Consider the following 14,753-nt stretch of genomic DNA (forward strand, 5'->3'; position numbering starts at 1 on the left):
TTGCACATGTCATCATTATAGTATTTCATCACCGTAACATCTAGTCATTGCATAAAGTGCATTATGCAAAGATAAGAACATGTAGGTGTTATTAGTAATTAACATACTGCTTGGGCAATTTTGGCAACATGTTGAAGCTGGTTAGGTTAGGTAAGGTTGGCTTTGGTTGGTTTAGGCTTGCTTTTTTTTTTGGTTTCGTTATGTTTGGTTATGTTTCGTTAAATTTGGTTATGTTTGGTTAAGTTAGATTAAGTATGGTTAAGTTTGGTTAGGTTGGATTAGTTTAAGATGACGGGAACTTTTAGTGAAGAAATGTCATGGTGATGAATTACAGTAGTAATCAGTTGTCCAATGATGAAATGCGTCAATGATGAAATGTTTCGCATGATGAGATGTCAAGACCGCTGAACATATATTGTGGCTGTTCTGACGCGTACCTAACGATACTTATCATGTCGGGATATTGCCTGGTAATTTTAATGTTAATGGTGGAATCATGAGCATTTGAAAATGGAGTTAAGTGTGAGAATAATACAGTGAAGATTGATGTATTATTTGGTAGGTGTTCATTGCATTCAATTAGTTCCTGTTTTGGCATAATTTCTAAACGGGACTTATAAAGTTTTCCAACCTGGTATCTCCAAATGCGACTCTTAAAAGAAGTAGCGTTGGCGATATTTGAATACTAATTACTGCAAAACCTGGCCAGGCAGAGAGATAGTGCTGCTATCTTGCGGTTACCTCTCACGTTCAATGTGTTGTTGCGTGGAACCACTACCATGTACTGGCCACAATAGAAAGTCTATAGTTAATTGCGTTAGCGAAAAAATCTGAACATCAGCACGGCTGAAGGCGGTTATGGTGCAAGTTATCAAGTCGTAGTCATGAATAAAATACGTTGAAATAAAATGGGTATTGTGAGGCAGCAGTAATCAGCATTTAATATAAGAAAGAATAATTACTCTCAATAAGCACATCTACTAATCGTTCTATTCAATCACACTGAAGATTCACGCCTTTTCACCGAACTAAACCCTATAACGACCACATTTTTTAAATCACGTAAATTTTCATGTTCAAATTTTGCATGCGCACTCACTATTGTACTAGAAATAATATAGAATTATTTCAGTGTTTTAACTTATTTGATTTTCCCACCATAGTCCTATAAAGATTGGGAAAGTACAACAAGTGAATGGCACCACGGATTCCCAACAAGATCAGAGCTGTACTGCGTAGTTGGCGGCAAAGAGTAGAGTTGCACCGCCGAAACGAAGCAGGGACACTTACCGAACACCCTCAAAACAACTAGCGCCAATTCCTTAACATGACAATAATATTACAGAGCATATTTTAAAGGCGACCGTACGGTACACCTAGTCGTTTAAGGGTATTAATTTCGGCTGACTTCGATAAAATACCATTAATACAGGACAATAGGTATAATAAAGCAATTGTATTAAATGCTCAATTTAACTTAGAGGCGTCACTTTGACGTCTCCTGGGTAGTTCAGACGTTAACCAATAACTAATACAATGACAAATTGTTACATGTGCAGTTTCCCTTCACAGATAAATTTATAAGTAAATATTTCATTGTTCCAATAATCGATATGATTTCATTTGATATGACTAACCAGAACCGCTACGGGTGATGGGGTTCAACGGAACCAGCACCGTGGCCAAGGATGCCAAACAATCTCTCTTTAATTCTAGAGGTGCAGTCTTAAATGGAGTTGATTCCATTTTTAATTCAACTCGAAGGATTAATGTAGAAATGATTCTCGTCCTCGAAGGACATTTCAGCGCCGTCTCCACAGGAGTCGCCCTTTGGTTTCATAGTTCAGCAATCCTCACGATTATCATTTCATCGGCATATCGTTATACCTGCTTTTACGGGTGATATAATGATGATGGTTACCTCCTGCGTCTCTTTTGATTTCCTTCTAATCGTGGACACTGTACCATGGCGTCATAACTAATCCTGGCGACATTGCACTTGAAAATGACCTTCGAATCTCGTGAAATTTATCCTCATGATTGCGCGTGTAATATCGCCAACATGGGCACTCATTTAAAAATAAATAATGTGAGACTTCTAAATGAAATGGTCAAATTGTGTAAATTTTAGATTGGCGAGACATAATAATAGAAAGGTAATGTTTTTGCACTGTGAGCAATTGTCAGATGGACGTAAGCAAATTGTGAGCTGGGAACTATAAAACAAGAAAGGTAAAGACCAATAACTGCACACTTGCACTCCAATAACCATTCGTAGACATTTCAATATGAATATTTTTAAATTCGGTTATAATTATACCAACATTTTTTTCCTTAAGATAATTTAGGGTTTCGAAACTAAAAAAGTATAATTGATCTATACAAGAAAATGCATAGAAATTTCTTCTCGATTATTCATGACGCAATAAATTGAAGCTATTACATCACGCAAGTTTTTGCAGAAAAATACATAAACGTACCTACTTCTAATGTATGAAATTAAATAGCAATAAAATTCTATCAATGGCGCAGGTGACGTACCAGGCTGACAACGACCGCGGGTTCCAAGCAGACGTGAGCTACAAGGGAGAGGCTCAGTACCCACCCAAGTCTGAGCATCCTCCCTTCGTGCTCAAACTTAGCAAGGACTACCACCAACCCTCCAAGGATCACCATCAACCCCCCAAGGATTACCAGCAACCTCCTAAGGATTACCATAGACCCTCTTAGGATTACCATCAACCCCGCAAGGATTACCATTAACCCCCAAGGATTAGCGTCAACCCTCTAAGCATTCCATCATCCCCTCAAGGGTTACCATCAACCCCCAAAGATTACCATCAACCCCCAAAGATTACCATCAACTCCCCAAAGATAAGAAAGAAGATGGAGATTTGGTTACACGATAATGGCCGACAATAAGTAAAACAAAGAAAAGTCCAAAAAACTACTATTGCATTTCACAATGGGCATACCAGGTGATCTTTTTATCAAGATCAAATAAGCACTAACATAAGACACAGTGAAACAAAGACTGATATGGACAATGAATGAACTGGATTTCTAGGCAATGAATTAGCTACACATCTTATGCTAACGCAGGAGTTTGTCACCACTTAATGAGACGACGCATGCTGCACGCTTGCGGGCGGAAGTAGAGCTAGGCGGATGGTTCTGAGAGAAGTCAGAGCGCTGTAAACCCTAAACTCCAATAGTTCAACTCGCGCGACGCGACAAATAACTTATTTAAAACTGATAATGATCATACAATCTACGTGTGTGGCATAATAATATTAATAATTGTGACAATAATTTCTTAACATAACCTATTTAAAATCGAACATAATTAATTGCTTGAAGATTCTCCCAAATGGATATGATGCATGACCTAATTTCGAATATTTTCTTGTTTAAAGGTGTTGAAGAATCTTGTCAAAAGAAGAGGAAACACAAAGCTACAGACCCACTGAAGAATTAGTGAAATTAACTTCCAAACGACTTCAGGAAGCGCATGATGATTTAGACAAAATCGCTGCAGCTTGGGCAGTCCAGCTACGGAAAATGGATCCCCAACAACAGTTGTTTGCAACCAGATGTACCTACTCAAAACCCTCCTCTTTCTTTATTACCATATTTTACTTCTATTACCATAAGTTTCTTTATTCTTTACCTAACCACACATCTCACAACGTGTTTCATTCGCTTTAGAAAAATCGGCAAAGTGCATGAAAATTAGTATCAAAGATATGAGCAGTGTTGTATAAAATTTGAAGTCAATCTGAAATCATTATTCGAAAATATGAACGAAAATGCTGAGAGGAATTTGGGCAGCTCAGCACGTATTTTTCAACGACAAATTGCGGGCGCTTCAGGAAGAGCTGCGACGTGTGTTGGGCGTCGTTTTGTAGCTGCTGATGTGACAAAGGGTTAGAAATAAACCCGAAACTGCTGTGATGCTTGGTTCGGACGTGATATCGAATCTGCCAAAGGAAGAAATTGACATTTTGACGGGCGTTTTCTCAGGCTAGGCGAATCTCTCCGGAAGGAAACAAAATCATTTTGTGAGCCTGTTTTGGAAGAATGCGCGTGCAAAGTTTGAGCCCGATCGTGACAGTTTTGGTTGAAATATGAGGAAAAAAGTGATATTGCCAAAATTTCGAAATAGACATTTTCACGCTCAAACCTACAGGATTTGTACGAATCACACACCAAAATTTTTGTCATCGCCGATTTGGTGAGTGTAGGAAGTTTGGTCGAAAATGGTCACGCCGTTTAGGAGCTATTAAGTAAAAAGTGAATTTTTCGCTAAAAAAATCTAAAAAATGCAGTGTTTTTTTGGCAAAAAAAGCATGAAGGCGACATTTTTTCGCAAAGTGACACGAGCTAAAAAAGCTTTGAAATTCATTTTTGACTTATAGTGGTGAGAGTTCCAGCGAGATCGGAGTTGCCGTTTTCGATCTGTGAGCGCGCGAACGAAAATTTTGACCCCACAGCGCCTCGATCGATTATATGAGAGAAAGTTGTGGGCACTACAGTGATAGTACGCGAAAGACGCGAATTAAAAACTCAGGGGGCCTGCGGCCCCCATTTTTTCTACTTTTACAACAGCAATGAAGGCTTTCAACGATATTCTTTTTGAGGATCAAATAAGAAACTTGACTCGCAATTCAGTGGAAATTAACGTTGCACGCAGTTCCACACCATTCATGGTACAATCCCTCCATTCTATACCCATCAATATCTCCTTTGCCTCAAAAATATACGAATTTTGTATACTACTTATAATATAATTGTATATATTAATTTAGTTCAATAATTATCAATTCATTAAGTAGTTTTTCGTGAGTGAACCTCTCTCTGTTAATAAACCTAGCACATCCCTCAGCACAAGAGCTATGTACATATCTCGCTACTTTTCAGTGAGACACTTTTTCCCGATTTCGTGATGGGATATGTTCTCCAAAAAATCTCACATATTTTTTTACCTAAAATAGTGGGATTTCCTCAATAAAAGGTTCTAACTAAAACGACAAAATTACTTACCTTAAAAAATGTTTTCTTTGAGGCAGCTGCTGAGAGCGGTGCAAGTTTCCATAACAATGTTAGCTACGGACTGCGGTGACACTGCAGTTAGAAATTTCAGATCTTCAAAGCTATTCCCAGTAGCTAGATAGCGGAGGGTTAAGGACAAACATTGAGTTGCAGGAATAGCATCGCGCATGAGAATGCTACTTTTACCGATCGCAGGAGTAATCAAAGCGAGGAGTTCGTCAAACAGTTCACCATCCATTCGTACAAGTTTCGGAAATAATTTAGTTCAATCATTCTCAATTCATTAAGTAATTTTTCGTGGGTGAACCTCTCTCTGTTAATAAACCACTGTTTCGACCATTTTGAACCGTTTTGCGAGCCTTCCCTTCTATTTTTTAAGACTGGATGACACAGCAATGATAACGCAGCACAAGTCATTATCGCTCAACATGTTGCGACATGAAAGTCTGGCTGGGACTGTTTGCGCAATATGGTTGCACGTCTCGGAGCGTGATTGCACAATATATTGCGCAACCCATCAATATGGCCCCTACACGCTCCGTGATATTGCGCAATCCAAAATATTGAACAATAATATTGAGCGTCAAGAGGCTGCCGTCAATATATTGTGCAAACCATATTGCGCAATAATATTGAGCGTCTAGGGGCTACTTTTGAGGAAATCTTTTCAAACCTTGCGCGTCAAATTCCGGATCCATTGCTCTAGTTTTTTTAGAAAAGGTAATTTAAATTTTTAATGCATTTATTTGATTCTACACGCCAAATTTTTAAATTTTATTACACGTTTTGATTGCAACTAGATAAAAAAATATATTGGTGACAAAAACCATGGTTGAACTAGTAGTATAAGGTTAACCCATGAGAATTATGCTCATCTTCGCGGATGGAGCTTTTTGTTCGCCTGTGACGTCACTGATCTCACTGACGTCACGGGCATTAACCAATCACCGAAATGCGATCAAACCAGTCAACTAATCCGTCATGGGAATGACGGGTTTGTTTACGTTTCTCGATCTCAGTGATGCAACAAGAAAGCTGAACTGAAAGGCTCAACTTCTCGTGGGTCAACCTTATATAGTTCATCCAAGACAAAAACTACCACAAAAACTACAAATGATGTATCCATAGCATGTGATATTTTTTCTGACATAACGTATCGAAATGACTGACGGATTTTGAAACAAATATAAAGTTTGTATATTTTCGGTTGATTACGTTTGAAATGGTGAGCTTGTTGAGATATAAGTGGTTGTGAATATATATATATATATATATGTTAAGTTCAACCTTCAAGTTTCAAAGCCTATGGGGATTTTATAACTCGCATGAACTTTTCCTCGATCTCTATTTTGACCTCGACAATGTACTTCTCAGGATCAATCCGAGAACATAATTTCTCTCGGTTGAGTTTTAATAAACTTGTCTAATGTCAGGTTGGTCTGCAGATTTTCGATTGCCGAGTGGTTAAACCAGGACACGTAGAGGTTCTCTAATCTGAATCAATGGCGAATTGACAAGGGAGGATAGTGAACGACACGTGAAAGATTTCAAAACTTATATACTTAAGGAATTAAACTATCCCAATCTAGAACTGTGACATGCTGATACGATTCCAAACGTCCTATATTACAGAGAAGAAATCCTATCCTATTACAGAACTGGGCTCGGTGAAAGTGACGAGCACACAGGGAGCCCAGCACAGACCTCAGTATTTTGACACGGCACTGACTAGCACCCGGTAACAAGCCCTTAAACCCTGACACCGGCCTATTAGTAATACAATTCTAAAGCAAAATGACAGCACTGTCTCCCTTTATCCCTAACGGGTACATCACCGGCTATGGGAGGGGAGCAGTGCAGCAGTTAGTCTTCGGACAGTCCTGTGGCCTCTCGCAGGTTGGGATTATTCTTTTCCGGTCTGATCCCTTGAGAACGGCGGTGCTGCGGCGCCTTCCAAATCCAAAGAATCAAGTTCGTGACTGGTTCGCAGCCGGCTGGTTGCTTCTTGAACACTCTTGGGAATCAGTTGTGGTGAGAATCGACGTCCGGCTGGTTGCTTCTTGAACACTCGTAGGAATTTAACTCATTTATCAGCGTTCCAATGGTGATTTTTGGCTGGCGTGGCCACCCACCGTTACGCCACCTATAATCTACCATCGCCACCTATAATCATCGATGCGCCGCCTTTAATTTTGATTTGGGTCCCATCGGACTCGTAGCCGCTCCTCCGGCGTTATAAAGTAAACCTATACGATAAGACCATAGATTTCATTCCACCCAGAATCGAGATATTACAATGCCGTCGAACGGTGAACTTCTAACACATATTTAACTTGATCGCCATGAACTGAGTTTCATAAATAACAATCCAAATTTTTTACTCGGACGAATAGGATAACACACACAGTCGTCATCTGTTAGTCATTTGTTCAAGTTACTGCATGAAAAAGAAACATCAGTTTTGCAATAGGCTAAATTGTAAAATACATGGTGCGCGTATATTCTTATAAATGTCTCCTTTGAAAGGAACTTTTGAATGTTTCAATAATGCACACCATTCCAGCGGAAACTCAACATAAAACCTCACTTTAATAAATTTAATATTCATATTCATGAACCTAAATGTAACCGTCATTCTATTCGTATATCGCTTCTTATCTATTCATCACGAAAGTGCTCAAGGACACGATATCACACATATAAATTAATTAGTCATATCGTTCAAATAGTGACCCACTTCGTTACCAACAGAACCAGCAGAGAGCGGACGTTGCACTGATAAGGTCTTTCGCTGGACCAAACTGGGTCAGGATGACCCACACAAGTGTATCGCTATTTGATAAGTTTCACTCGTTTACCTGAGTATAGGTTTGCCAATAGGGAATATTTGCAAAGTTCATGTGACATCATTTGAAAATAAATTCTTAGGTGGCCACGAACAAACTAAATCTTGAACTTGTAATCGCAAGCCGACCCCTAAGTCAAGTGGTGCTCCACACGTGCCATTGTGTCGATATATATGCGCTAGATATTTAATCATAACTTTAAATATCCCTACACTATCGGTGTGACCCGAAACCAAACATCCCTATACCGCCGGTGTGACCCAAACTCCAAACTTCACTGCACCATCGGAGTGGTCCAAACTCGAAACACCCCTCTTCTATTTTGACCCTACCCGAATTATATCCCGGATGTCCGGCCCCATAATGAATGTCCGAATGTCCCGCCCAATATTTTTCATTATTGAAAAATAATAACGAAAAGTTCAAGTATTGGCGGTAGGCCACATTATGCCTATTCTTTAGCGCCGACAGCACTATGTTATGTTATGTTAAGTTATTTTATAATCTACACTTACGCCTCCCTAATTTCGTCCCTGTCAATCGCACTCGCTAGTTTGCTGCCACTCTCGCCCGCAATTTTGTCGCCTCTCGCGTTCGAAATTTTGTCGGAACTCGCGGTCCAAATTTTATGCCCGTTTGCAGTCGCAAATTTATCACGGTTCTTATCACTTCCCAGTTGTAGTCCTTATCCTGCACACGGTAAGGTAAGAATCGGTGCAAGGCTTGTCTTCCAGCTGGCCGTTGTTGTTGATCTTGGCGCAGGGGTTGCTGCTGGAAGTCGGGTAGTTCTTCCAGAACGCTATGCCGGGGCTATAGGTTGAGTTCAGGTACTGCCACGTCCCGGATGATGACTTTCGTATCATTACCCACACATCATCTCTCACTGCAATGATCAGAATAATCATTGTGAATGGGGAGAAAACAAAGAAGGGGAGGACAGGGAGAAAGAAGCTAGAATTGGAAGAAGTTGTTTGTTACAAGCTGGAAGTATTTGGGCTTTATTCACCGTATTAATGTCATTATAACGATTCAAATAAGCCAATCATAATTATCATGTATAGGGCAACATGCAAGATACTCGACTGATGTTTACCACAAATCATGTAATCACCTGTGTGTGTTATTTTGTGTGCGCACACAAGCAAACTCACCTGTGTTCTTGATGTGGGTGCTCAGTGCTTGTTGTTCCTGGTCGTTGTCAGCTGAATACATCTCCGCTGAGTATTCGGTCATGCACCTTGTGCTTCCAGCAGTCCAATCGTATCTGCCTTGGGTGACGTAAATGCATCCCACGTTGAGTATCTGGGCGAAATTACTGCTGCATGTGGTCTTGGGCGTGATCGCTGTAAGTGAAAGAAATACGAGTCAGGTAAACGTATAGTTATTGTTGAATAATAGGTTTTAAAATAAAATAAATCAAGTATTTTTAAACTGAAATATGCGTGCGAGTTGAAATTGATGAAAAATGCACTGAGAACTAAAATCCAACGGGTCATTGTAAGAAAAACATGTTTAGGTCAAACAAACGATAATTAACTAACTGCACTATCAAGGATTAAGTAGATCATCGCTGTTTATTACGACGGATTAAGATTCCAGATCGTACGGTTATCGAAAACTACACTCAGAAAGTGACAAGCTACAGCATCTTGCATCAGCTGACCCTAATGAGGGCAAATATACGGAACACGTCCAACGTTACATCCAGGACCCGAGGTTGGGCGAACCGCCTAGCGACGACTCGGAGACGGAGGACGACAAAGGCGGCGCATCAGCGTGACCGGGGACTAGGAAGTCCTAAACTCGTCATAAGGTCAGTGTACCGGCTGCACTCATGGAGTGAGGAGATGAACTCTTGTGTGAGCGCTGAATTTATTTACATTAAGGCTTGTAGTCAAAATGCAGCGAAGTCTGAGAGCGAGGTTTTCGCGACCATCGTGTAAAATCCTTGATCTGCCCAAAGCTCGGCCAGTCGTTACCCTCGAGCTTGTACTCTTTGTAATATGATATCCTAGCCAGACCCTTCTTCGCGGCAACTGATCGCTTTCAGGTGGCCGAGGAATGGCCAACGGTCGGCCCGACCACTGGCCACGTATTATTCTTCGCCCCTCATTGACTCCGCCTTTACCATGCCACCCGTCGTGAGCTGACAGTTGAGTAATTTACGACGTCTCTTTCCCCTCAAACATTGCACAACGCCTCCATTTGAGCAGCTAGTATGCGGGATTTTCCCTCCGCGTATCAGCAGGCTCGATCATAACTATTTTTCGGTAGAAAATATCCACAACAAGGAGGCTGATCAAGGAATGCCGAGTATACCATTCAATGGAGAATAAAAATTACAACCCGTTAACATCTCGAAAAAAGTAAAAAAAAGTCGCAGACATGATGAACAATAATATTCAAAGTTTCTTGAAATTTTCTCTCATTAAACTCTTTTAATACAATTTTACATATTTTTTGTTACTGGTCGACGCTTATAAATAAATAGCTGGGTAAGTATGGAAAAATCCATATCGCCATCTCATTTGCGAGTGGAGTAAAGTCTATCCTAATTAGTGAAGAAACACTTAGGGAAGAGCCCAGCCTGTTCGAAGTCGAAGCCTCTCGGTTTTCAATCAGGGCCTTAATATCGTTAATGTACTTGACGAAACATTGACCTTACTGTCATGGTGGATAATGATGCCTAATCGAAGTCTACAAAATTGTTTAAAAAGGAAGTACCTTACTCCCGATACCGAGCACCAGACTCACACGCTAGGTTCAAACGCGACTAGGAGATTTCTGGATAGATAGAATTTTTCAAAATAGCAATGCAATTTTTGCCCTTGTGTGGGTCATCTCGACCCAGTTTGGCCTGGCTAAAGAGCGTATCAGTACTACGTCCGGTCTCTGCTTGGGCTATGGGTTGAAAAGTGTGAGATTTTGATAAATCCGTTCTACGGGCCAGAAGACGTTCATTATTTGTCCCATTAATTTTCTGAGTGATATCACCGCTATCAACTCACGGTCCGTGACGAAGCCGCCATCTTGGCAGGTTTCGGTTGTAGCGTCAGCGTTGAGTTGCTTCTCGCCGATGGCGGCCATGGATCCGTTGGTCCTGATGCAGCCTGACGAAATATTCATATTTATGTTGATGATTAACTTTGAAGTTCCTTCATTATTGTTTCAGTAAAAAGTATTAAAAAGTAATATATTATAGCGGTGTCAGCGTTATTGGGTCGTAGACCTGTCGCCGACTCTTAACATTGCAGAACATCCACAGCTTGTTGCGGGCTTTAACTCACAACTCACTGCTTCAAATTTTCTTTGCTTAACCGCCCGGCCTCCTTGCCGATTCTGACAAGAAACTGGCGCACAGAGCTGGGATCGAACCTGCACCTGTCTGCTCCAATCTTGGTACTCTGAACTTTAACCTCTGGGCATTAAGCAATTTTGATGCCTTCTTTAGCTGGAGAAAATGTGTCCTGTGTGAAACCAGCCGGCAATTGGGCCATAGCCGGAAGATGCATCGTGTTCCAACAGTTTCTGATCCAATTAATTCTAATATATATATTCAGGTAATTTTGTTTAGTTGCCTTGCATGTTCTCACTATTTTTATTCAATTGAAAGCGTGCCCCGGCTTATTTGATCAAATCAAAATTATCTTCTGGCCTATTTTTTATAGATTTTAATCAATACAGTTCCCGTAGTCGGTGCATATTCCATTCTATCCGTGGCAAAAGGCAAGCTGGTTTCACAATGTACATATTTTTCTGAATAAGGGCCAAAAAATTTTCCATAAAACCAAAATAAATGAATGAAAAAAGCTGAAAGATAATCACTAACATAATTATGAATTAGAGAGGGCCGGCTCTAAATTAACAAGCTTTCATATACAAGAAGAAGAGGTTCTCAAGCGCCTTATCGCTGTAAATCCAAACAAGTCATGTGGACTCTGTCTCTTATACACATCTAGATGTNCACTCTAGGGCAAAAAGTGATCGCTATTGAGAAAAAGCCTCACTAATTAGTTTGAGTGTACCTTTATATCTTATCTACGCTGAGAGGAAAGAGAGAGATATTGTCCAACTGGCCCATCGATATGCCCAAAAAGGGCATATCGATGTTACGTCCGCTCTCACTGCTCGTGGCGGTGGGTATGAAAGTGTATCACTATAAAGACAATATGACCCATTTATGAATGTAACATACATTATCTTACCCGTGTAGGAGCTGCTAATCTTGCAAGGGGTATGAGGCAGTGCCCCCGACCTGACGCCCTTGCCAACGGCGACGTGTTTAGCGCTCCAGAGCTGGCACTCTGGGCCCGATGTGGTGGTGGTGGTGAGGCAGGCCATCATGGGCCAAGAGAAGCCTATGGCCATCTCCACGCAGCGCACCCATGACTCGATTTTATACGAAGCTGGGTCAAGAGGCCGATTAATGGGAGTCAGGTTCGTGTTAGGTATGGAGCTTATAAATTATCTAATTTTTTTTAATTTTTTGAGTGCTTCTTAATTTCAAGTTTTACGCTCAATCTTCAAGATTTCTATGATTTTTCCAAGGAGGACTGTGGATAGTCCAAGACCTTAATCCGAAAATTTGGTGGCCAGTGAGTGCGGTAAGAAGTTTATTCAACACACATTAATCAAAATCTAATTACCATATTCAACATCACAGACTTGTCGTCATTGCTGTATGTTTAATCATTTCGTAAGTTTGTTCCTGGCGAGGAAGAATGTTAAAATTACCACATATAAATTCATTTTATCAAACCAACTCCATCGATAAGATTCTAGAGCTTTCACCCATAAAAATTGATGGGTCTGGGTGACCCACGCAAGCGTAACAGATGCATCGTCATTTGAACAATGACCCACACATTTCTCTGAGTATTCGGTTCTTGTAATATTAAGTTATCGCTAATTATTTCTCTAAATTTACATCTCAAACAAAATTTAAATGTGCGCATGGGCAGCAGGCGCCGCCCAAGACTCGGGGAGCGCGTAAACCAGCCGCTAAGGTCCGCTTCAGCTGAACTTGAAGTCCAGCCTCTAAGCAGCTTGCAAGCTCGGTATGATTCCACCATGCCAAACCCTTCTCTTTCTCACTGTCTCACAGGACATTATAATTATAATTAACTATTACATTCATTATTAATTTAATCGAGTTAGAAAGAAATTTTATAATAAATAAAAGTTAAATAAATAAATAAAATGTATTATAATATAAAAATTACTAACCGTTTTGAGCACCGGCTGACATCAAGGCCGTAAAGTTGACCGTCGCTGACATCCACTGCTGCTGCGGGTACCCACTGAGCTGCCAAGCGTGCAGCAGCAGCAGCAGCACCAGCACCCGAGACAGGTGATCCAAACGCATCATATATTCACCGTATTATTATTAAAAATATGAAAATCTGTGTGGTAGTCGTACGACACACATGACACAAATATGTTATTGTGTGTGGCACATGTACGTGTCGTGCCACACAAATCCAGCACAAACAACGTCTTTAAGATGGGTTTTTATAAAATTTACCAGTGACATAGTAGGTAGTATGGAATTTATTACTATAGATCATGAGTAGGATATTGTAAATCGAGAGTAGTACATTATAGATCAGGAGTAGGATATTATATATGATATCCTACTCTTGATGTCTAATATACTACTCCCGATCTATAATATCCTACTCCTGATCTATAATATCTTACTCCTGATGTCTAATATACTACTCCCGGTCTATAATATCCTACTCCCGGTCTTTAATATTCTACTCCCGATCTATAATATCCTAGTCCTGGTCTGTAGTATCGTACTCCCGATCTATAATATCCTACTTGTGATCTATAATGTGATGTCGTTCGTCACTCGCCAGATTCAGCGCACAAAGTTTTCCTATCCTTTTCTATTTTTTCTTAAAATCTTTACTCTCGGTGGCGTGCACTCAACAAATGCTTGGAAATAGCGGATGCCAACCCAATATGTTGGAATATCTCAGGTTGGGAACATGCCAACCCAACCCGAGAAGTAATGAATATATTCGATCACTGCAGACGAATGCTCGTCATGTACGGCAGATTCCATCATTACCGTAGTTTGTATACCGAAAAGATGCAGCAATAAATCTGAAAACTTGAACTTTAATCACGAATTTCTGCTGAAGCCAATAAATGGAGCTCTCCATCAACATCGTCGTTAACATCGGATTCTTGTAAAGTAGAGCTGAATTTTATCAAGTCCACGAAGTGTGTTTCTAATTAACTCGTGGATTGACTCGTCATTTCTTTTGAAGTCTTAATTGTGGGTGTGAAATTATTTTATCTGACCACTCTTAACTTGCACACCTGAAGATTTTAATGATCTTATTCAAGTTGAAAATGACTGATTGCATGATTATTTATCATTCTTATAATCAGGCCATAGTATTTTGAACTTGTCGGCAGTTTTTTTTATAAAAGTATTTTATTTTTATAAATTTTTTTGTTTTCATTTGTATATAAAAAATTGATAAACCGAAACAAAATTGTTTAGTGGGGCCTAATGACGCCAAAGTGCGAGTGTCCAACCTTTTGTATTTCTGACCTCCCAAGTCTTGTATTTAAAACTTTCCTAGAGCGGTTGAGAGTATCCTCACCAGAACGGCACTCAGCTTATATTGAAGAATAAAATTAGAAGAATGGCAACCTTAAACGCAAGCACGTACTGGTGCTGTTAATGTACATAGTTAGCTAACTACATAGTAGCGCCTGGATTTTTAATGTCGAAATCTTTGATCAATATACATTACTTCGGGGGCACATCAACGCGGTAACGGCGAAGCTAATTACTAAATTGCCTCAACCCTTCTAGGCAGGAAGCTCCGAAAT

The 14,753-nt window shown here is 40.1% G+C and overlaps 1 protein-coding gene across 2 annotated transcripts; it reads right to left on the reverse strand.

The window, feature by feature from the left end:
* Positions 1-7,222: 7,222 nt before the first annotated feature.
* LOC108668612 lies at positions 7,223-13,926 on the reverse strand. Of its 2 annotated transcripts, XM_018155855.2 has the most exons (6): positions 13,125-13,926; positions 12,104-12,304; positions 10,907-11,008; positions 9,050-9,241; positions 8,533-8,781; positions 7,223-8,477 (listed from the first exon to the last, which is right to left on the reverse strand). In XM_018155855.2, exons 1-5 carry the CDS (start codon positions 13,264-13,266, stop codon positions 8,564-8,566), a joined length of 855 nt encoding a protein of 284 aa, XP_018011344.1. In that variant the 5' UTR covers positions 13,267-13,926; the 3' UTR covers positions 7,223-8,477; positions 8,533-8,563. The 2 variants fall into 2 exon arrangements, with proteins under 2 accessions (XP_018011344.1, XP_018011343.1); XM_018155854.2 differs by having other exon boundaries at positions 7,223-8,781.
* Positions 13,927-14,753: the final 827 nt, after the last annotated feature.

Source organism: Hyalella azteca, unplaced genomic scaffold (genome assembly GCF_000764305.2).
Source record: "Hyalella azteca isolate HAZT.00-mixed unplaced genomic scaffold, Hazt_2.0.2 contig6860, whole genome shotgun sequence".
Classification (NCBI taxonomy): Eukaryota; Metazoa; Arthropoda; class Malacostraca; order Amphipoda; family Hyalellidae; genus Hyalella; species Hyalella azteca.